The sequence below is a fragment of the Impatiens glandulifera genome, chromosome 5, assembly GCF_907164915.1.
Source record: "Impatiens glandulifera chromosome 5, dImpGla2.1, whole genome shotgun sequence".
NCBI lineage: Eukaryota > Viridiplantae > Streptophyta > Magnoliopsida > Ericales > Balsaminaceae > Impatiens > Impatiens glandulifera.
The window spans coordinates 5,384,583-5,407,802 of record NC_061866.1 but is presented as its reverse complement, the minus strand read 5'-3'; the positions used below and the strand labels follow the sequence as shown (position 1 = coordinate 5,407,802).

Here is a 23,220-nt window from a genome sequence, read left to right as displayed (position 1 = left end):
ATCATTTATTTATTATGAATTAATTTTATATTTTTTAAAACAGTCCATATGTATATAAATATTTAACTATATATAACTAATAATAATAATATATATAACTAATAATTTTTTAAGATAAACTTAATTTAAATTTTACAAGTACATAATTAGAATATATCTTCATAAATTACATAAAATCCTTTGTAAACTTAAAATTTATATTTATAAAATTAATTAATTTATCTGAATAAATAATAACTTTTTTTAATTTATAAATATATTTTGATTTATTAATGTAAAATAGTATAAAATCGTAAATTCGAAATTATTTATAACTCATGCAAACTTAAAATCGTACTTAGTTTACATAAAATCAAACTCGTTAAATCGTAAAATTAACTCAATAATTAAATAAGTGTTTGACTAAATTAGAACCTAATATTTTGGGATAGTGTTTTAATAACTAAGCCCAATACGTTTCAAACAATGATACAAATGAGAATATGCCCCCAAGGCCCATTAAAGCAGCCCTATTTCTTTTTCCTACATTGAAACGACACCGTATGATTCTCAAAAGACCAGTCTTTGATATCCTAAATCACAAAAGCGTAAACCACCGTCGTCGTCGTCTCCATTCTCACTCTGGCCGACAATCCATCATTTCTCCGATCAGTTGAAAGTAGAATTCGAACATGAATCTTCTCAGAGAAGCATTCAAATCTCACCGCCTTATCCGATCCGGCGACCACAATCAGCGGTTATCTTCCTTCCTTCGCAATGCTCCAAAACCTTTCTCAACTGAAGCTCCTCAACAACCTAGCCCCGACGCTTCCTCTGATTCATTTCTCCAATCCCCTACTGGTAAATCTCTCTATTCGTCGCCTTCTAAGAATGAATTGTAGGATTTGATGAAAATAACAACACCGCTAGGGTTATGTATTGGTTATCACTAACTATGAAGGAAATGATAGGTGTTTCATACGGGAGATTGACTGGTATGACGAAATATACAACTAAGAATGATGTTATCAATTTGCTTGATGAATGTAAATTGACATATGATGATATTAAAATATCATATAACAGACTCTATGAGCCAACTGCAATGTAAGTCATCATCATCTCAATTTGCTTTCACTGAATCCATAACTGTATAATATGGTAGCTTATGAGTAGCTTGTGATTATAACTACATCAGGACTGTTCAATTCTCGCATCGGCCAGGATATGATGCTTCCATCAGGATACTTGCGAGGAAAGGCCGATTATATAGAATGGATAGAGTAAGTATTTGCAATAATAATAAGTTAATCGAACTCGATTCTAATCATTCAAAACATTGTATTAGGTTGATCGCAGTCAATGGGATAGTATTAGAACCATGTATGGTGGAAGAACGGTGAGTTTCCGCTGCTGCTGCTCTTGAACTTGAATTGTTAAATTTTTGTTTCTCTTATTTGTATTGTATTGTATTGCTATTAGGTGTTACTTCAAGGACTCCCCCGAACTGCACTGGTTGATGATATTGAGCGATTCCTTTCTGGTTATCAATATGATTCCAAGATGCAGATTTTTTATAGGTTTGTAGTTTGGTCATTTGTTCATATGGAACTTCATAGACATTTCAATGACCATCTACTTTTTATGATTTCTTAAATCTACAGGCAGGAGTTAACTGATCCTGTGAGGATGGCTCTAGTCGAATTTCCTTCGAAGATTGAGGCAACAAATGCATTCATTACGAAGAACAAAGGGTTTTGTCTCAACAATCAGATCTCGATGAGGGTTCTGGAGTAGTAACTGGTGAGACCACCCGGCTTTAGAGATGAAGGTTCTATTCATCTATGCAGTTAAATTTGTTATTCTCGAGTATCAGTTCCATTAACTTGAATGGGGGAGACATTTGCTTGTTAGTGCTTGTCTTCATTTGAGAATTTCTACATTTTTTTAGATATAAGATGCTGTGGTATCTCAATTCTACGCCAAATTTGCGATAACTTTACTTAAATTCGAGGGATTGAACTTTAGACATGTTTTTTAACAGGGATTCTCCCGGTAGCAATGGATAGTGTAGATTTGGATAAATGATTAAACTTGTTGGATGCTAATGTTTGTTTGTTTGTTATGTTGATGTATTTTTGTTTCTATTGAATGTTCACTAACTTTCATGTTGTTTAATAGTCATCAAGTTATGTTTCAAAATATTATTATTTCAATTAATATTTGAATAAGATTTTTGGGTACAAATAATATTTTCAAATAAATTTATAGATTTTTTTTCAAAATTCAAACAGGGCTATTAATATGTTTAGATTTTCAGAATAAAATCAATGAGATTCAAATAAAAAACAAATAGGCATTAGGAAAATGAAGTAAGAAAATTACAAGGCATAATGGCTCCATTTGTAAAATTGTATGAAAAAAGTATAACAAAATAACTTATTATTAATAGTTTTAATAAATTAATATTAAATCTTTCATAACAAAAGTAAAATCCATTAGCTGAAGATAACAATTTTAATTGAGACTAACAGGTTAAACTAATTTAAATAATAAATTAATTAAATATTTACAGTTCTAAATTTTACAATTTTATAAAATAAGTATATATATATATATATATATATATATATATATATGTTTAAAATAAGTTATCACTATAACTCTATAATAAATTTTGTAATTATACATACATTATCTTTTTTTAAGTCTACAAACATTTATTTTTGATAAAAATGTACATATTTTTTTTTATCTTCCATTGTTTGTTGATTAGAAAGTAATTATCATTTTAAGTTTATATTATATGTTAAAAACTAAGTAAGGAAGGATAAAGAACAACTCCACCTCTCACAACCACGTGAATAAAATATGTCACGATGAAAAAGAATAAAAAAATAAAATAAAATGTGCGTTCTTCTTCAGTTTTGTTCAAATCATAGCTAGACGATCAAATCATAGCTTTCTCCTATCGAAAAAATATCAAAAGTACGAGCTTTGGATTTCTCTCTAAATGAGAAACTCAAATTGAAGCAAACGAAGACCTAAAAGACGACTACTACGGAGAAGACCACCGAGAAGAAGACCACACCACTACAAAGAAGACAACTACCGCGAACAAGACGACCGCGAAAAAGACGACCACCGAACTAAACTGTAATATTATTTTTAACTTAAACTACAATGTATGAACTGTAATGTTATTTTAAGGTGAAGTGTAATGTCTAAACTTTAATGTTATTTTTAAAACTAAAGTGTAATGTCTGATAAACTAAGATGAAATATCGGTAATATTAATCTATTGGAAACGAAATGGTCCAAAACATGTCCATGTTCGACACGAAATTTTCCAAAACATGTCCATGTTGGGGATAAAATGGTCTAGAACATGTCAATGTTTGGGAAGAAATAGTCCCCGACATGACCATGTTCGGGGACCATTTCGTCCTGAACATGATAATGTTCAAGACCAATTAGTCCTAAACATGTCCATGTTGGGGATGAAATGATCCCCAACATGGAAATGTTCTGAACCATTTCGTTCCAACATGGAGATGTTAGAGACCATATTCTCCCCAACATTTTAATGATGGGGACCAATTCATCCCGAACATTATCATGTTTATGATGAATTGGTCCCCAACACGGACATGTTCTAGACCATTTTGTCCCCAACATGATCATGTTCTAGACTATTTCGTCCTTAACATGGAAATGTTTGGGATGAAATGGTGTGATTTTTATTTATTATTTTTTTGTTAATACATTTTTTTCTTATTATATAGTTTCATGGATCCCAAAGTTACAAAAATAATCATACCAAGACTTTTCAAATCCATGATGTTCAAATCCTTAGTGTTGGAATGACTTTTCAAACCGAGAAGGAGTTTTGCGAATTTTTTAACGCCTATGCCCAATCAAAGTGTTTTAGCATTTCTAAGCTAGGAGTAAGGAATGGTCCTGATGGTGCAAAAGTGGTTCTCCTTGTTTGTGCCAAAAGCGGTGCATGTTCTACAAAAGGGAAAAATATTTTACAATTTAAACCTTCCACCAAGACGAATTGTAAGGAAAATATAAATGTTGCGGTTATGAATGAAGGTGTTGTTGATATAACTAATTTCTTTCATTACCATAATCATATCTTAGCTCGGGAAAGTCGAGACATCTTAGATCTCACAAGGTTCTAGATCCAACCGCGAAGAGAAGATTAGATTTAAACGACAAAGATGGAGTTACTTTTTTAAAACTTGTAGTTGAAGTTGGTGAATATGATAATATGACTTTTGATTTGAGATGCTGCGAAACTATATATTAAAAGCTAGGCTGTTGCGGTTAGAAAATGGTGATGTCTAAGTGCTATGTCAGTATGTCTATCGAATGCAAATGTTTATTTTATTTTTATGTATATGATGTGGACGAGGAAAAATGGATAAATAGTGTCTTTTGGGCTAATGGAAGATGCAAGGCTCCTATTTTAGTCAGAACAACAATCTTGAAACGACCTTATTTAAACCCTAGACGATTTTCCCCGATGTGACGAACGTGCTAGACGTACCTGTCGTGCCGATCGTGCTAGACGTGCTGATGATCTTTACTCCGACCACGTTTCTCGTAACCGACTACCAAATCAACTGAATTGCGCAACCGAGCAACTATGTCGACCGTGCCGATCGTTCCGATTGTGCCTTTTGCGCCAAACGTGCCGACGATCTTGATTTCGATGCGATTTTTGATTGAATATGAGAATGTGAACCTAATAATATTGAAGAGATAGTTGAGGATTCTCTATCCAATCAAGTTAAAGTGGTTGCTGATGAAAACAGAGAGGAAGATACTCAGGTTAATCAAGAAGAATAAGAGAATTTGAAGGTTGATATAGAGGAATCCAAAATTGCTGAGAATTCTAAAGATGAAACTGAAGAAAATAAAGACAATGATCTTAAAATTCAAGTTGAGAATAACAAAGTGAAGAACTCAGAATTTCCGAAGAATAATTTTTTTATCAAATTAGAACGGGTTCATATAAAGGAAAAAATCAAAATGAGAATAAGAAGTACTCATCATCCTCTTCAGTTCACCCCTCTTTCATTACAAGAGAAAGGGGAAGGGGAAGAGGAAGGACAAGGGGAAGAGAAAGACAACCTGTTGAAACATCAGGTTGGTATTGAAATAAAAATCCTGATTGGGATATAGGATTTGATACAATTTGTAATCTTTGTTTATAATCTCTATTTTTTGTATGTTTGATGGCTACTAATCAGTTTCTTTAGGGTCGTTTGAATGTTATCTTTTAATCATAGCTAAGGTTTGTCTAGCTTTGATTCTTGACCCTCCCATTTTTGAGATTTTAATGAAATGATTTTAATCGTTTTCCCCCAAAAAAAGATGCAGGGCTGCATACGAGTACTTCTCGGATGTCATCACATTTGACATAACATATTTGACAAACCGCTATTATATACATATTTCTCTTTTTGTCGGTGTTAATCATTATGGATAATCAATTTTACTAGGATGTGACTTATTGTCTAGTGAGGATTTAGAGTCATTATCTAGCTTATAAAATCATGATTGACATGTACAAACAAACGTGCTCCAAAGGCAATAATCACTGACCAATGTCGATAAATGACCATTGCAATTGAAAAGGTATTTCCGAACACCCATCATCGTTTTTGTCTTTGACATATAATGAAGAAACTCCCCACCAAATTGTTTGCACATGCTCATTATAAGAGTATAAAAAAGACATTGAAGACCATTGTATATAACTCAATCAAGATCGAGCAGTTTAAAGATAATTATCTGAAAATAATAGATGAGTTTTAGTTGCAAAACAATTATTGACTGAACTCCTTGCACGTAGAACATACAAAATGAATTCCTATGTATGTTAAATACCACTTCTGGGCAGGCATGCCAACATCTCACAGAAGTAAATCTATGAATGTTTTTTTGATGACTTTGTTCATTCTAAAACATGCCTAAAACATTTGTAGAATAATATGATAGGGCTCTTAAGAGGAACATAGAGAAGGGAAAAAATGGATTTTTAGTATTATAATTCGACTATTCCAATTGTGAGTGGGTATTCACTAGAAAAGAAATTTCAAGTGTATATACTAAGTTGTTCCAGAATGAGGTGAAAGAGTTAATGTTCTGCGATACCTCCATACTTGAAGACGATGGGACGACAACTACATTTGGAGTAGTGGAGACCTTATAAGGTCATGATGGAGAACATTAGAGAGATATTTCTACAAAGGTAAACTTTACCCTGACGGAGAGTGTTGTAAAATGTCAATGTCAACAATTTGAGTTCAGAGAACTCTTATGTAGACTTTTTTGGCGATTTTTAGAAAAATGAAGGTGAATATGGTGTCGAAAAATTATATCTTGGACCTCTGGCACAAAGATTTGAAAAGAGGTTATCAACGTATCAATAATATTTATGATTCTGATATGAGTAACATTGAAAAAAATGGGTATAACTATCTTACTCCAATGATGCAAGAGATCCAATAGATTGCAATACAATCTAATCATAATACTTCTTGTTTGGCTGAAGTGGTGAAAGAAAAGTTTATTGCATATTCGATAACATCAACTTCTACACCAACAACTTCTGCACATACACCTTCTGCACATACACCTTCTACACCAACACCTTCTTCACATACATTTTCTACACCAATACCTTATGCAACAACACAATTGATCCACTCTCCCATGAGAATAAGGGCTAGAGGTCGACCACCAATCAAACGTAAACAATTTGACATCGAAAGAGTTATGAACAAAATAGGTCGAAATAAGGTTAGTTTCTAAGATGTGATTTTATTTGGATATTTGTAAATTGTTATAAAAACTACATTGAAATTCAAATTCTATTGTTTTTTGTATTAGGGAAATACGACAACAACAACAATAGTGCAAGATTCAACATAGAAACAACAATGGAATGATCTAGTCTCGACTTAGTTTCTTTCACATCACTTTTGTCCTCTCAAATATATCCCAAAGATAATACTTGTGGGAACAATATTTAACAAAATTAGTAATTGTTTGAAAATATTGTATGTTATAATATAAAAATGTTAATATTTTAGTATAAAAGAAATTACAGTTTAGTATATAAGAAATTGTAGTTCAGTATATTACAAAAATATACAAATATGATTCCATTAAAAAACTTGATTTCGTTTTGAAATTGTCCTAAATATGTCCATGTTGGGCATTAAATGGTCTAGATCATGTCCATGTTGGGGACGAAATGGTCCAGAACATGACCATGTTGGGGACGAAATGGTCCAAAACATGTCCATTTTGGGGACAAAATGGTCCCAAATATGTCCATGTTGGGAACAAAATGGTCTAGAACATGACCATGGTGGGGACGAAATAGTTCAATACATGTCCATGTTAGGGAAAAAATGGTCCCGAACATGTCTATGTTCCATCTTCACGAGGAGGCCGACTCGAGTGGCCCAATCGTTGTCATTCCATAAACTAGAATAAACTCTATTGGTTTGCTCTTTAGGTAAACGCACATCGAGCGATTCCCTCGACTGAATATATGATGCACTGAGGATTCTTGAGGATTGATTAAGTATGGAAATCCACGGTGGGATCGAACCATAAGTGTGTTATGTGTTTCCTTTTTCTTGGTTGAACACATTCGTGTGAAGAATGAATGGACTGCTTCTCAGATTTCTTAAGAACTCGAATTATATTTCATCCCACGACAGATAAGTCCACTTCAATTGTATTGAATCAAACCAAATTAGTTTAATTGAAGAAATAACTAACTAAAAGTATTGATGATGAAGATGATAGGGGAAATTTGACGAAATGACCCTAAAGATGCCCTTATTTGCATCCGTGGTCGCCGCATAATTTTTATTGCATTGGTGACCACTTTATTTTTGACGAAAATACTCTCATCGCGTAACGTGAAGGGCCTTCGCGTATCGTGAAGTGGAAAAGTGTAAAAAGTCCAAAATACTCTTACTATTTAATATAACTTTGGCATCTTTTTTTCATTTATCTTCTTCTCCTTCTCTCTCTTCCCGCTCTTCTCCTCATTCTCTCTAACCCTAAACGGCGGCGGCTATCGACGGATAGCCACGACGGCGATCTTCGACGACGGACACCACAATGAGTACGACGAGTACGAGCACTGTGGCAACTGGTACGTTTGTTGTTTATTGTTTATTTAAATGAATGAGACATCCGGTTTTGATTCCGATTCGATTCTGAATCATCACCACCATGATGCGACTCTAATTCGGTTCTGTTTCAGATGGGCCTTCACGTTACGCGAAGGGTCTTCCCATTTCGCGAAGGGCCTTCGATTATCAAGAATAATGAGGCGACTGAGAGGCTCGGTGCTGATTCGTTCTTGATTAGTAGTGATCCTGATCAGATGAAGAGTAATGAAAAGATTGTTCGTTCTCGTTAAGCATGGGTAAGATAGATTTGATTATTTGGTTTGGTTATTGTTGAATTTGGATGATTGTTGTGCAGGAAGGAAGATAGTTGTTGGGAGTAATATTGGGGGAATAAAGAAGACTAAGGAGATGATTAATTTTGCTGCAAAACATTTTATAACTGCATATATTGAGGTTGTTTCGATCGATGATGTGAACATTGCAATGGAGCGATTGGTGAAGGCGGATGTGAGATACCGTTTTGTAATTGATATCGCTAACACTATGAAAAACAAGTCCTAATTGTTCTTCATTGATTTAAGGATGATGGGGAATTAGTTAATAAATGTGTATGTTATTTATGTATGTTCTTATTATGTGTGTTGTTGGTAGTTTGGATTTGTTCAACTTTTGGGTAGGACAAGACAACTTACTATGTAGTAATTAATTAAAACGTGTATTATAATAATATCCCAAAGTTGTTCATTTTTTGATAAGGTATACTAATGATAAGGTATACTACCAATACAATAACACATTTTTGTCTAACAATTGAAATTAATCAAATAAAAGAACATAAATTTGTATATATAAATCTGCATCTTTTATGTGTATTGGATGAATTTGATCACAAATACATAGTTACATATATCTATCAATGAATCAATTAACATAGACACTTTGCCCAAAGGAACCATGGAGCTATTCTTCTTGGAAACCAATAATAAAGTTCAAGTTCATCTCTTCTTCTTCTTCTTGATGAGTTTTCTTCTTCGTCCCTTCGCGAAACTGCTTCTCAGTCATTCAGCCTGCATCAATCAAATATTGAGACATAATTGCTTATCAAAACCTATTAACAATTAATCATGATTCATGACGAGGCAATGTTATCGTACCTTAGGCCATGATGAGTCGAGACTTGCATTTGACAATACATGAATACCTGGTTGAACAACCTCCATTGTCGGGTAACTAGGTTCTTTAGATCGGTTAGTTATGTAAACCATTACTCTGGAAGAAATATCATCTATGATTAGGTTAAACTCATTATAATTATCTGTTTCTTTCATCAGTTCCTCTGCAAAAACCTTTGGATCCTTCTTGCTCTATACCAGACAGCAATAAGCAAAAGAATAAATCACATAAGCCAATTACTAGTTAAATTAAAGCAAAAGAATAAATCACATAAGCCAATTACTAGTTAAATTGTGATTAATCCATGGTTGTTCTATCTCCAAGCTTAATTCAGGATAGGTAGACTATTTCTAATTTCTTTCAATTCAAACCCTATAAACTTTAAACAAAAATACACATTCAAATGAATAAATATAATGGCAATTGACCAAGATATCTAGTTCTTAATCTTATAACTGAACATGCATTTTAACAAACGGGTAATGTGCTTAAAAGTGGAATTTCACCTCAAGGAGTGTAACTGGGAGAGCACCTCTGCTCATAGCATTTGGTAGCTTCTGAATTTTCCTGACATTTGTAACAAAAGCAATTCTCCCACCTCTAGAACAAGTCAACCACGTACCTTCGGCGAGATTATCTCTTCCACTTAGTATCTGATCACCTTCCCACCATATCAATGGCGTCGTCGGCCTTCCAACGAAACAAAACAAAAATAAATGGAGCGAGATAGGATGTGGAACAAACAATCATCTTAGAAACAAGTACAACCAAAAAAAATCGCAGATATGTATAATGTGTTCGTTTTGGTATCAATCTGTATGATGTATTCGTTTAGGGTTCCTTCGTCGCCGCCGTCTAAGAGAGAACAAGGAGTAGAGAGAGAAGAGAGAATGGAAAATAACGAAATGAAAAAATTTGAATATTTATATAAAAAACTTTTCCACTTCGCATATGCGAAGGCATTTACGCAATGAGGGTATTTTCGTCAAAAAAATAAAGTGTTCACCAGAACAATACAAATTATGGAGTGACACGGATGCAAATAAGTGAATCTTTAAGGTCATTTTGTCAAATTTTCCGATGACAGTGTATTATAAATATCAAAGTAGGGAGAGAGAAAAGATAAAGAAGTAAAATGCATTGTTTTGAAAACTTGTCAGCTGTGTTTTTCGACTATGGGAGGCTGGATCACTACCCGCACCTTAATTGTTTCGATTATTGACTTAGATTTTTGGGAAAATTCCGCTTCGATCGGTCATACCACCGGTCGACCCATTTTAATTTTATAAATCTATTAATTGTTTGATTCTTACAAAAAAAAAAAAAAAAAAAAAACATGGATAAGGATGAGAAAGAAAAAAAAAGTTATCCAGATTATAAATTTGATTGAGTCAAAATAAAAATACGAAATAAAGTATTTATTTTAATTCAACTAATACATTTTTTCTCTATAGCTTTTATTATTAATATTTTTCTCATTTCTCTTCACTTTTTTCTAACACTAACTCATCACTAATTGAATTCATTGTTGGTCGCTCTATTTGGAACCAATCGGACCGGAGATGCAAACGGTCACAGTCCGGAGTCATCGGAGTCATCGGGGGAGAATGGCCGCCCTGTTTGGAACCAACTGGAGCGGAGCTACAAACAACCATAATCATCGGGGGAGAGAAAGAGTAACACATCATGTATGAGATAACCTTTCGAACCACAATTTTCGATTCGGATTTTCAGTCGAACCGTCCGGTTATAGCAGATTTTGATCATTTAAAAGGTAACCATATTAAAGCTAAATGTCGGATAGTTCATCTAACTGTTTCGCGGTCGAACTGATTTGACCGTAAGTCAAACCACATATTTTAAAACTATGGTAAAATGATGATATAAGTAAAAAAAAAAAAAAAAAAAGAATAAAACGATACCGTTTTTAATATGGGACACCAAATTGATGTCCCACTATGGGACAACAGATCCGAGCTCTTCGAATGCGAATCCAGATCTATTATTCCAACACATGATCCACTTGTTGTGCCTTTCTTAAAAACTCTTCAAAATCATGTAAAGAGAGGAACTTTCGTCAAGAATTTTTCCTTTAATGCACCAATATTAATATATTGTCAAAATACTCCGAACCATCAAAATATTCTTACCATATTTTTCTAATTATATTATCATAAAAAAATATTTAAAAAAAATTATGTTAATCTTATTTTCTTATATCAATATTATCCATCAAAATATATAATTTTTCTTATTTAATATTTATTTTCTTATATTAAGATTGTATACTAACCTACTATAATTACAATATTATAAATAATTTAAATCTATTTTAATATTAATTACTTATTCTAGTTTGTAACTTAATTTAAAATTTTATTTTAAAAGTGTTATTTATAAGTTAACCAAATAGCTTAACTTAAGCAACAAAATGGAGTTTAAAGATCTTAAAATTGGAATGAAGTCAATTATATATATATATATATATATATATATATATATATATATATATATATATATATATATATATATATATATATATATATATATAATAAATTGTTTATAATACACATGTATTTATAAACTTAATTTTAGTTATTTGATAAAATTTTGATTTTACCATTCAGTTTTATATTAGGAATTTACCTTAATTTATAATATAAAAAACCTTTTAAATTAAAATTAATTGATGAAAGAGTGTGAAGAATTGTGCTAACTAAGGGAAAATAAATATTGTTCACAAGGTTAAGGTCGATATGAGTTTAAAACCACCCGAAACAAAATTGTTTATACCATAAATATGACATAACCTCACCATTTATATATTTTTTAATTTAATTAATTAATTAATTTTCTAATTCTAAAAAATTAACAAAAGTCTACATTAAACAATTATTTTATTTATAATTTTTTTAAAATATTTAAATAAAAATAAAATCGAACTCATGCAAATTTCAATTTATGGATCGGTCCATTTTGTAAGTTATAATAATTTAGGTAACAAAATAATAATTATTTGTGATCATCTAACTTAAAATTTTATAAGATCATCGATAATATAAATTTGAATTACATGTATTTTAAAAGTATATCTATAGTATTTATCTTAGATTTACATATTATACATTATGTTTTAAAAAAAAGTATGACGTCTATATTACGCATTTACTTGTAATCTGTAAATTTAATAATTAATTTTAGTACATATAAATTAATATTTAAAAAATATGATATTATTATTGAGAAATAATTATGTTAATATTTTCCGTTGAATAATACTTTTACTTTATAAAGAAAACTTTAATTTATTAACAAATGAAAAGTAAATAGCATGAATATGATCAATAAAAATTATATTAAAAAACTAAAGAATAAATACCAAAAACTAAAATCTTGTAATATCGCTACCAAATTACTTTTTTAAAGTGTTAGATAAATAATTTTAACATCATTTTCATAATTTGTATGAACCTTTCTCAATAAAAAAAAATTCATAAATTCTGAATCAAATTAAGTTAATTAATAACTTCGTTCTAAATTTTACTTTAGTTATATTTTAAAATGGTTAGTACCCAAATTATAATGAATATGTTTTTCATTTTTACCCAAATTTCCACTAGCAAATGTTTTCAAATGACCCATTTCAATGATAAAGTAGATTCAATTAAGAAAAAATAAATTGAATTGATGTCTTCAAATATTATAATATTATATAAACACTGGACCAACTATTATTGAACAAAAAAATCTTAAAATCACCCATTAATAAAACCTAAATTCAAACCAAAATTTCATAAGCTAATAAAATTGATATAAAACATCGTTTAACTCAACTATCATTAATCACATCATTTATTAATAAATTAAAATATTAAAATAATTTATATTTTAAAATTTATTATTTTTTATTATATATTAATATATTTTAATTTTTTTATCAAAAATATCATCAACTCTTTAAAATCATTAATGTCATTTAAATTATTTTATTTGGATAAGAACAACCTAACAAGTTATTTAAATAATCTAAAACTTTATTTAATTTTGAGTCAAACTAATAAAACATTATTTTAGTCATTAATCAAATCACTCAATTAATGAATTAAAATAATAAAATACTTTACATTTTAAATTATTATTTAATTATTATATTAATACATTTTAAATAAGTTTTATAAAAAAAAAATTATCTACTCAAAATCATCCCCCAATCATTTCTATTTTTATTTATTTATTTATTTATTTATAAAACCTAAAAATATGATAAAAATAAGTTAATGTGAACTTATAATTTGATAGTTTGAATAAAAAGATGCATTGATAATGACTAACTTTAAAAAAAAATTAAAAAAAAAAACTAAAATGTTTTATTTATTTATATATCTATCTATCATAATATTACAAAAACAAATATATATTTTCTTTATTTAATAAAGTGGATGCCCTTTTTAATTTATTTTTCTTGTCAAAATTCCTATTTGGTTGGATAGTTTTCATGACCGTAAGGAAGCTTCCATGATTTTCGCGGTTAGAAATATATTTATATATTATTAATTACATAATACTTTAACGGTCATCGTCGTAATCTTTTTTTTTTTTTTTTTCTTTTTCTAAAAATAACGTCGTAATCTGCAGATTCTACATTCCTATACCATTACCATGACAGCTCTTTCGTTTCAGTTTCCACGTCTTCTCCATTTCTCCTTTCTCTCTCTTCTCTCTCTCTCTAGTTTTCCCGGCGCCGGCGTACCTTCGTTGCATTTCAATGTCTTACGTTACGATCGTGTAAGTTTCTCATTCTCAGCTCATAACGCCATTACATTATACTGTTTCATTCAGAATCCTAATTTTCATAACCTTCTCTCCTGATTTTAGGTGATTCTACGCCGATCTAGTAACTGTAATATCCAAATATAACTTCATTGATGCAAAAACTAAGTGTAGAGAAATCAGTTATGGAGAATTCGAACGGACACAGTAAGAAAGGAAACTTCATCCTTGTTTCATCTTCTTTAAATTCATCATCATCTGAAAAGCTTTCAAAAGATGTACGATCAATCAATGGAGGCTCAATTGATTGGAATTATCAAGGATCACATCTTCAAGTTGTCCTGCGCTGCAGGTAGCTAGACTAACTGCTTCTTATTTGTTTTGTTTTTCTGCTTGTTTATTTATTTATTAATTGATTGATGTTTAGGCCTTTGACTGACGATGAAATGAGAGCTAAAATGGCAATGACGATTGCGTGTAACGAAGATAGTGGTGAAGTGTCGATTATTCAACTGCAAGGCGGTAATAAGAAGCCGCCGGAAAGAGTTTTTACATTTGACAAGGTTATTAATATTATTATTAAATAGAGATTTGATTTCTCGATCTAGGAAATGTTTCATTGATGATGATTTATTTCGAATTTAGGTATTTGGACCGAATTCTGATCAAAACGTTGTTTACGAACATGCGATTGAGCCGATTGTTGTAGAAGCTATCAAGGGGTATGATTGCACTGTGTTTACTTATGGTCAAACTGGAACTGGAAAAACTTATACTATGGTTGGGAAAGGAACGAAAGAGAAGGTTTAATTAGTTTAATTGCTGATCATAGTTATATTCCTTTTCGGTTTCTCATTCTTTGACGCAATTTTTACTCAGATTGGAGAATTGAATCGTGAAGCCGGGATTATTCCAAGAGCTGTTCAACAAATTTTCAACCTTCTTCAATCTCAGAATGGGGAGTATACTATTAAACTCACGTTTCTAGAAATCTACAATGAAGAAATATCCGATCTCTTGGCTGATGATGAATCAAGGAAGCCAATGACCTTAATGGACGATGGAAAGGGGGCCGTTTTCATAAAAGGTTTGGTAGAAGCAACTGTATGCAATGCAGAGGAAATGAACGATGTTTTGGAGAAAGGTTCGTCTAGAAAGCATACAATGGATACTATTTTGAATGAACAAAGTAAACGTTCACACTCAATACTTTCCATTTCCATCCAAATTAAGGAGCCAACCTTAGACGGAATGGACCTTGTTAAGTATGGAAAGTTGAATTTCATCGATCTTGCTGGTTCAGAAGATGTTTTATTATCTCTAAATGGAAATGAGATCTTTCAGCAAAGGGCAAGGGAGGTTGGTGAGCTTAACAAGAGTTTGCTTACTCTTGGACGCGTTATAAATGCACTTGTTGATAATTCAGACCATGTTCCATACAGGTAAACGATGAACAACAACAACAAAAAACGATTGATTTCAGGGTTGAAGTCTAAAATTACTATTTTTTATTTTACCAGGGACAGCAAATTGACAAGGTTAATGAGGGATTCATTAGGAGGGAAATCAAAGACTTGCATGATTACTACAGTATCACCGTCTATAAACTGTTTGGAGGAAACCATGAATACTTTAGGATTTGCTTTTAAGGCTAAGAACATCAAGAACAAACCAGAGGTTAGCTATCAATAGATTGTGTTTATTTTTTCCTGTTGTTGTTACTTGAAAATGGTATTAGATTTTGTTGTCTTTTCGGGCTGTTTTAGGCAAATCAGAGGCTGATGAGATCTACTCTGATAAAGAATCTATACAAGGAGATGGATAAACTTAAACAAGGTTTGTGCCTTTGATATAAGTATTCCTTATATTTTTTTCTAGAGGAAAGAATACCTGAATCTTCTTTTTGATGAAAAGAGCTTAACACAACGAGGGAAAAGAATGGCGTTTACACATCACACAGTCAATATCTCAAAGAAGAAACTTCCAGAAAGAAAATGCAACATGATTTGGAACTTATGAACAAGGTAAACCGTTTATCTTTTTTTTTTGTTGAAGGTGTAACGTTTGTATGAAATTGTCAAAATCTTGAACAGCAACTGAAGGAGCTTCAAGAGAGTAATGCTGACCTAAGAAGAAGACTTGAAAAGGTGCAGATAGAAATGGAAGAAAGTGGAAGAGAACAATCTGATCTAAACGAATCTTGCAGAAAAGCTAGTATGACAATCAAAGAAAAGGAATACTTAATCTCTTGTCTTCTAGAATCTGGTAAATTCACTGACTACTGCTTTCACATAGAGTTTCCAAAACTGATTTTCAGGCACTGATATTCGTTATTAGTTTTCAGAGAAGGCACTTAAACAAAGAGCATCCGATCTTCGGGCTGAACTGGATAATGCTGCATTCGACTTATCTAGCTTGTGGACCAACATCGGTTCGTCTATGCTAAACCTGAAAACAAAAGTTGACTTATGATTTATGTCTAGTAATTCATGTCTCTCGCTGACCTATTATAATCTTTTCAATGATGTAGAAAACAGGAGCAAGACGGAAGACAGGAACACAAACATTATCCAAAAGTTCCACTCCAAGTTAGTTCAACAACTTGAAGATTTACGTGTAACAGTCGCATCATCTGTAAAAGATCAGGAGCAAAGGCTGAAAACACTTGAAGACAGTTCACAGTTTCTTATATCTACTAAAGCCAAGGTAAATTGATTTAATATAATCACATTATGAGAGAATTATTGAATTTATTGTATGAATTCATTCTGGATAAGGCAATGGAGGAACTCGAAGAACAGATAGAGAAGCAGAAAGCCACAAAGTTAACTCACGCTACACATCTCAATGATTTAATGGCTGAATTAGATGGGAATATTCAGTTGATTTTTAAGAGTCTCAATGCAGAACTATCAAAGCAATCAAATTCTTGTATCGATGTAAGTAATTATTTCGACGTAAACTATATTATTTTGGCTTAAAAGTAATCATTTACACTGACATGCTTTCATATAGCTATGTAACAACTTTTCAATGGAGGCCAGTTCAACAATCAATGCCATAAAAGACAACCTTAAAGATCAAGAAGAAAAACTAGTATTGTTGGCAAACCAGCAGCACGAGGTATGCTTGCATGGAATAAATTGAATAACAAATTCTCCGAATAATGATTTCTCATATCAGGTTCACTCGAGAATGTTAAACAAAACGGAATCAATTTCAAGGGATCTTTCAACTTTCTTCAATGACTTAACAGTACATGTTTCAAAGATGAGTCTTTTATTGGAAGAAACTCAGGAAAGCAACAAGCAAGAGCTACATGAATTCAACCGGAAATTCGATGTAATTAATTCCTTTGTTCTTGGTCAAAGTTGTACTTATATAGTTAATTGTTCTTATATATAATTTGTATGTCTTTAGGAACAAGTTGCTAATGAAGACAGGCAACTATTGGATAAAGTGGTAGAGCTGTTAGCATATAGTAATACTAGAAAAAAGAATATGGTTCAAACAGCCATGGATGGCTTTCATGAGGCTACAGAAAATAGAACTAGCGCATTTCAAGAAGAAATGTCATCCGTCCAAAGCTTGATCATTTCTGCCCAAGGTGGATGGAACGGTTACAGTAAAGAATCAGATGACTTACATAAGGATGTCAATAATGCAGCAGATAGCATGCACATCTTGGCTGGTGACCTAAGAGACTGGTAAAAATAAATTAGTGTTAATCGCTATTTTGCTCCCTAAACTTTCAGTGAACTTAACACGTCAAGTCAGTGTCACTTGGACTAGTAACTTAAAATACCAGTCCAAGTCAACAACCGCGTGACACTGACTTAACAATGTTTTATTTTTTTCTTCCTTCAAGTGAGGAGGTTAGCACAAAAACCTGCGAATCCATGTCATGAAAATAGTGGGAATCGAACTTGAAATATGTTATGCTAGCCTCTTCTTGGGAATCAACTTTGGTCAAAGAAATTTGATGTTATATATTTGGTAAAATGCAGGACAGGAAAGGCAGATATGGTGTGTAATAAATTGAAAAATGATGCTCAATCATCTTTAGCCAGCCTTGAGAAAAGAAACATCACTTTCATGGATACTATTATCAAGTAAAAATTCCATCTTTATGTGTAATCATTCATTCTTTTCTAATTGAGAAATTAACAGCTTGTTTATTAAAATAATAGGGATAGTGGTGAAGCAATAGAAGCCTGTCAGCGATTTTCATCTGCCGCTCTGTCAACAACCGAGGAAGCAGGGCTCTCCAGCAATGACTTCATTTCCTCCATCGAATGTGAGTATACAGATACATAAACAAAATTAAATGTCTGAATCCTTCTGTGAGAAATGATATAATTATGTGGTGGCAGATATACGAGGAATTGACGCAGATGCAACAGAAAGAAACAATTCTGTGATAGCAGTTTGTCGGGTGGGGAATAAACGATTGGAAGATGATCATTGTCGCAAAGTGGACGATATTCTGGGAAGTGCTGCTGAAAAATGCAACATAAGGAATGGAAATGAGGTATATTCTTGGGAGAATAAGATTGAGTCAATTAAGGAACTGAGAACCTCTGCATTTAGAGAGCTGTTATTGGAATTTGAGGAAGCTGGAAAAAATTAAGTAAATACTTTTTATTTATATAAATTATTGACAAGATTTTGATCAAAAGGTTTCAATAAATTTTCAGTTATACAAGTATATTATTACACGGATACAATATAGCTTGTTTAATCTGAGTCTCTTTTTCTTCAAATAACTAATACACAGGTATTGCTTGACCATTTCTACCAATAGTCTCCACATGAACAAGCTCCATCCTTGAAATGATGGAACCTCCTTACATCCCTAACAATGATCTCTCTTCCAACTATCTTGGACAGGTATTTAGTTGCAGAATGGCAGTCATTACAAACTCTCAAGTTCTTCGCAACTCGAATAGTACTTCCGGCAGGTGTATTCATTAAACCAAACGCAATCGCAAGTTTCTCGCTATGCCCGCATAATATATTCTCCTTTTCATCTTCATCTACATTGTGCAGCACACAAGAAGTGTCTGGCACGTACCCTTCCTTCTTCATCTTTTCCGACATGGTCTCGAGAAAACTTCTGATTTTCTCGATTTCAGAATGTGACCCGTCGCAGGCTGTAAACTTGTGAACCTCATCATCCAACTCGATCCAACTACACCCTGGTTCTTTCCTAACCCCTAGTTCCTTCATCTTTTTCCTAACTTCAGTCGCTTTATCCCAAAGTCCGTTAGACGAGTATATGTTAGCTAGAAGAACGTAATGGCTGGCGACTTCTGGTTCCATCTGGAGAAGCCTGTGGGCTGCGATTTCACCAATTTCGACATTTCCATGGATTCTACAACCACCCAACAAGCTACTCCAAGCACCGGCTGTCTCGCATGGAATGGACATGACTAGAGAATGTGCTTCTTGGAGTCGACCTGCTCGACCGAGCAGGTCCACTACGCATGCGTAATGGTCAGACGTTGGCTCGAATCCGAAATCGTCTTTCATTTTGTGGAAAATGGATAGGCCTTCGTCCACCATCCCGGAATGACTGCAACCCGCGAAAACCGTGATGAACGTGACTTCGTTAGGCGTGACTCCTTCCTCCAACATACGCTCAAAGAGCGTTAAAGCCCGGTCTCCTTTCCCATGCATTCCGTGCGCCATTATTAAAACGTTCCACGTCACGACGTTTCTGAATGACATTCCGTCGAAAACTCGAGTACATAACTCCAAGCAACCGCATTTCGAGTACATGTCGGCCAAAGCACTCCCGACCGCAACATCGTGAATGAGCCCATTTCTGACGGCGTAGGCGTGAATCTCCTTCCCCTTTGCTAAAGCGGAAAGCTCCGCGCAACCGGGAAGGATCGTTATTAACGTAATATTGTTTGGCTTTTTAGACGAGCAATTCTCCCTGTCGTTGTTACACATTCGATGCAACGTGGTGAGGGCGTTTTCGTGATGCCCGCAAACCACGTAGCCCGTGATCATCGAGTTCCACGAAACCACGTCTTTAGTTTGCATCCCCTTGAATATGTGCTTCGATACTTCAATCCTCCCCATCCTCGAGTACAAATCGATCAACGCGTTTTGCACATACAAATCCGTCCCAAATCCTAGTTTCATCACGTACGCATGGATCGCTTCTTTCCGGATAAATGCCTCACAATCCACACAAGCGGGTACGATGCTCGACATTGTGGTGGGATTCGGAACGAGGTTCGTTTCCTTCAACAGCTCTAGGAACAACGTCAACGCATCCCAATTCAACGCGTTTTGAGCATAACCCGCAAGCATGGCATTCCAAAGAGCTAGCCTACGATCAAATATGCCATCAAAAACTCTACGGCCGGATTCGACGTGTCGACAGTTGCAGTACATATCGACCAATGCACTACCAACAAAGGAATTGTGAATCAAACCGTCGTTTCTTACAACGTAAGCGTGTATCTCCCTACCGGGATCGATAAGCTCCATGTGAGAACACGCGGGGAGAACACTCGATATGGTGACACCGTCGGGCTTAAGTCCTTCCTTAATCATGAGTCGAAAGAATGACATTGCCTCGGGAAACCTGTTTGTCTGCGACAAAGAGCTAATCATGGTATTCCACGTAACCATGTCGCGATTCTCGAAAGACACGAGCATTGATTTGGAATCGTCGATTCTTCCTAGTTTAGCATACATGGACATTAAAGCGTTAGTAGTGAATGTTTTATTGTCATAAACTCTCAAACTATACCCATGAATTTGCTTCCCCAACAACAAAGCTTCCCCCGGATTAGATAAATTAGAACAAGCAAGTGCTAGACTGACCAAAGTAAATGAACTAGCCTCAATTCCCTCAAATAACATTCTCCTAAACGACTCTAATGCAAGCTCCCATTCTTCAAATCCACATAAAGCAGCTATCATAGAATTCCAAGAAACCTGGTCTTTTAGAGGAATTCTATCGAACACCTTGAGTGCATCTTCCATATCCCCACCGCATTTACCATACAAATTCACAAGAGTGTTGGCAACTGTAACTGACGACCGGATGTACCCTGATTTAACCGTGGCAGCATGAACCTGCCTGCCGAAATTCAAGTCATGAAGACCGGTAGCCGCCTTGAGAATTGCAGGAAATGCAAAGTTATCGGGTTCAATACCTGCAGTTATCATATCGATATAAGTGGAGATGGCATCTCCGAAATTATTCGACCTGGCGTGTAACCGTAGACCTTCGACCCATGAGGCAGCCGACCGTGATTCTGACTTTGGTTTTGACGAGGTTTTCCCAAATCCTTTGTATGTAGTAGTAGTAGTAATTGTTGAAGCCGTGGAAACGTTGGTGGTAATGGTGGTGATGGGTTGAGGAGGGTGTCTATGATAACCAAGGGGCGATTGGGGTTGGATGGAAGGAAGAAGAAGATGGAGAGATTGCGTCCAGGACGACATTGGTTAGTAGTCAATCGCCACTGAAATGAGTCCTACTAACGTCCTTCAACGCAACTGGACGTTAATAACAGCCTTAGAAATTACAGGTGGTGATGCCAATGGCTAAAACAGCTCGGCTCATATCTCTCTATCTATTTTTTTTTTTAAATGTCTAACATCCTTCAAATCTATAAAATGGGAGAGTCATAACATTTCTCTTCTAAAACACTTATATTTCTTTTTGTTTTATATCTATCTTCCACCACATTTGATGAGGTCGTCCATAAAGTGAAGAGCTCTAGTTAATCTATTTTACACATAAGTGAACGACGTTGGTTAGTATATTCCATTAAAAATGAAGTAATGTTACACCTACTAGTTAAACGAAATTCATTTTTTTAGTTATGATATGTCATTGATAACTTTTCAGTCAAAGAACGAAACTCTTGATAGAATTTTACTTTTCAAACCGGGATGGAGATGGATAGTAAATGTAGCTAGTCTTGAAATCGTAAGAGCTGACCAAAGAAATTTGTCGTAAGTATTCAAGTTAATCGAAAATGAGTAAAACATCCACGAGAAGGGTCTGTCTCCACTCCTCTTTAATAAAAAGTCGTATGTTTAAGTGGATTTTCCAAACAATTTGATTAGATTTGAGACGAAAAGTAAGGATGGAAATGGATACACTACATGCCGGGTAGTGAAGTACCTATACCCGAACCCAAATTTCATTTTACTATCTGATCCCGACCCCGAACTCGACGAGTATCTCTATTTTTATTTTCATCTTCGTTTTTGTTGGGTACCTGATCCTCGATGGATATCCTATTACCCGATTAAACTGTGAATTTATATATTTTATTAAGAAAAGTTACAAAATAAAGATTGAAGAATAACTAAATAATAAATAGCTTTAAAACAGTAATATCAAAATAAAATAAAATAAAAAACTAAAAATATTATGTACCTATATAAATATGTAGTCTTCTAGATGTCGAATAACATAACAACTTTGTTACTATTATAATTTAAGAATAAAGAAAAAAATAAGATTTTATTTGAAGATAAAGATGAAGAGTGAAATTATTTAGTATAAAAAAAAATAGTGTAAAGTATGGGTAAAAATAAAATAATTGATATAATTGTTACGAGGGAGGTAATAATAGGGATGTGAAATGTCATATTAATATTTAACAAAAAAAAAAATATATATATATATAAGTATATTTTAATATTAGTATAGTCGGGTATCGAGTTATGTTTAGTTTACTCTCCATCACCGACCCTAACTAGCGGGTACCCACATGTACGAAGACATACGAGTATCCATGAGTATCCATTGTCATCTCTAATTAAGAATGGATCAATTTATAATTGTTGTCTTTTCCAAAATTAAACATAAAAATTATGAATAGACCACAATATAATTAATTAAATAGTGAAAAAACTAGAAACAGTAAAGGTAATAAATATGAAATAAAAAACAAAGCAGATAAAAAATGAAAGTGAAGACAAGTGATTGAGAATGATCCAACTAAGCTGCAAGCTTTGGTGTCCAACGAAAAACATGACAACACAGTGTTGAAACATGACAACGCAGCGTTAAAAACATGACAACGAAACGTGATGAAATGACATGAATATCAGTCTAGAAAAACAGTTTAAAAACGTTTCTAAATTT

General features: G+C 33.3%; 6 protein-coding genes across 6 annotated transcripts; 4 read left to right on the top strand and 2 right to left on the bottom strand.

Annotated features, from left to right (window-relative positions):
* Positions 1–582: 582 nt before the first annotated feature.
* Positions 583–2,137, top strand: LOC124939832. The gene is made up of 6 exons (XM_047480287.1): positions 583–840; positions 951–1,086; positions 1,178–1,262; positions 1,328–1,378; positions 1,462–1,559; positions 1,644–2,137. Exons 1-6 carry the CDS (start codon positions 672–674, stop codon positions 1,774–1,776), a joined length of 672 nt encoding a protein of 223 aa, XP_047336243.1. The 5' UTR covers positions 583–671; the 3' UTR covers positions 1,777–2,137.
* Positions 2,138–8,281: 6,144 nt separating this feature from the next.
* Positions 8,282–8,711, top strand: LOC124938914 (mannitol dehydrogenase-like). Its single transcript, XM_047479434.1, has 2 exons — positions 8,282–8,411; positions 8,506–8,711. Exons 1-2 carry the CDS (start codon positions 8,282–8,284, stop codon positions 8,709–8,711), a joined length of 336 nt encoding a protein of 111 aa, XP_047335390.1.
* A 584-nt stretch (positions 8,712–9,295) lies between these two features.
* On the bottom strand, positions 9,296–10,066 carry LOC124938913 (the record flags this gene model as incomplete). The annotated part of the gene is made up of 2 exons (XM_047479433.1): positions 9,296–9,514; positions 9,830–10,066. Coding segments are annotated over 2 exons (456 nt in total), but the record flags the coding sequence as incomplete, so codon positions are not given.
* Positions 10,067–14,251: 4,185 nt separating this feature from the next.
* LOC124938912 (kinesin-like protein KIN-5D) lies at positions 14,252–17,804 on the top strand. Its single transcript, XM_047479432.1, has 14 exons — positions 14,252–14,445; positions 14,521–14,656; positions 14,739–14,897; positions 14,973–15,535; positions 15,614–15,770; positions 15,860–15,929; positions 16,008–16,117; positions 16,187–16,358; positions 16,438–16,524; positions 16,624–16,799; positions 16,871–17,032; positions 17,109–17,216; positions 17,277–17,435; positions 17,514–17,804. The coding sequence occupies exons 1-14, from the start codon at positions 14,279–14,281 to the stop codon at positions 17,802–17,804; spliced, it is 2,517 nt and encodes an 838-aa protein (XP_047335388.1). The 5' UTR covers positions 14,252–14,278.
* A 301-nt stretch (positions 17,805–18,105) lies between these two features.
* Positions 18,106–18,801, top strand: LOC124937712 (kinesin-like protein KIN-5D). The gene is made up of 3 exons (XM_047478023.1): positions 18,106–18,205; positions 18,284–18,390; positions 18,467–18,801. Exons 1-3 carry the CDS (start codon positions 18,117–18,119, stop codon positions 18,721–18,723), a joined length of 453 nt encoding a protein of 150 aa, XP_047333979.1. The 5' UTR covers positions 18,106–18,116; the 3' UTR covers positions 18,724–18,801.
* Positions 18,720–21,705, bottom strand: LOC124937711 (pentatricopeptide repeat-containing protein At3g57430, chloroplastic). Its single transcript, XM_047478022.1, has one exon. The coding sequence runs from the start codon at positions 21,558–21,560 to the stop codon at positions 18,888–18,890; it is 2,673 nt and encodes an 890-aa protein (XP_047333978.1). The 5' UTR covers positions 21,561–21,705; the 3' UTR covers positions 18,720–18,887.
* Positions 21,706–23,220: the final 1,515 nt, after the last annotated feature.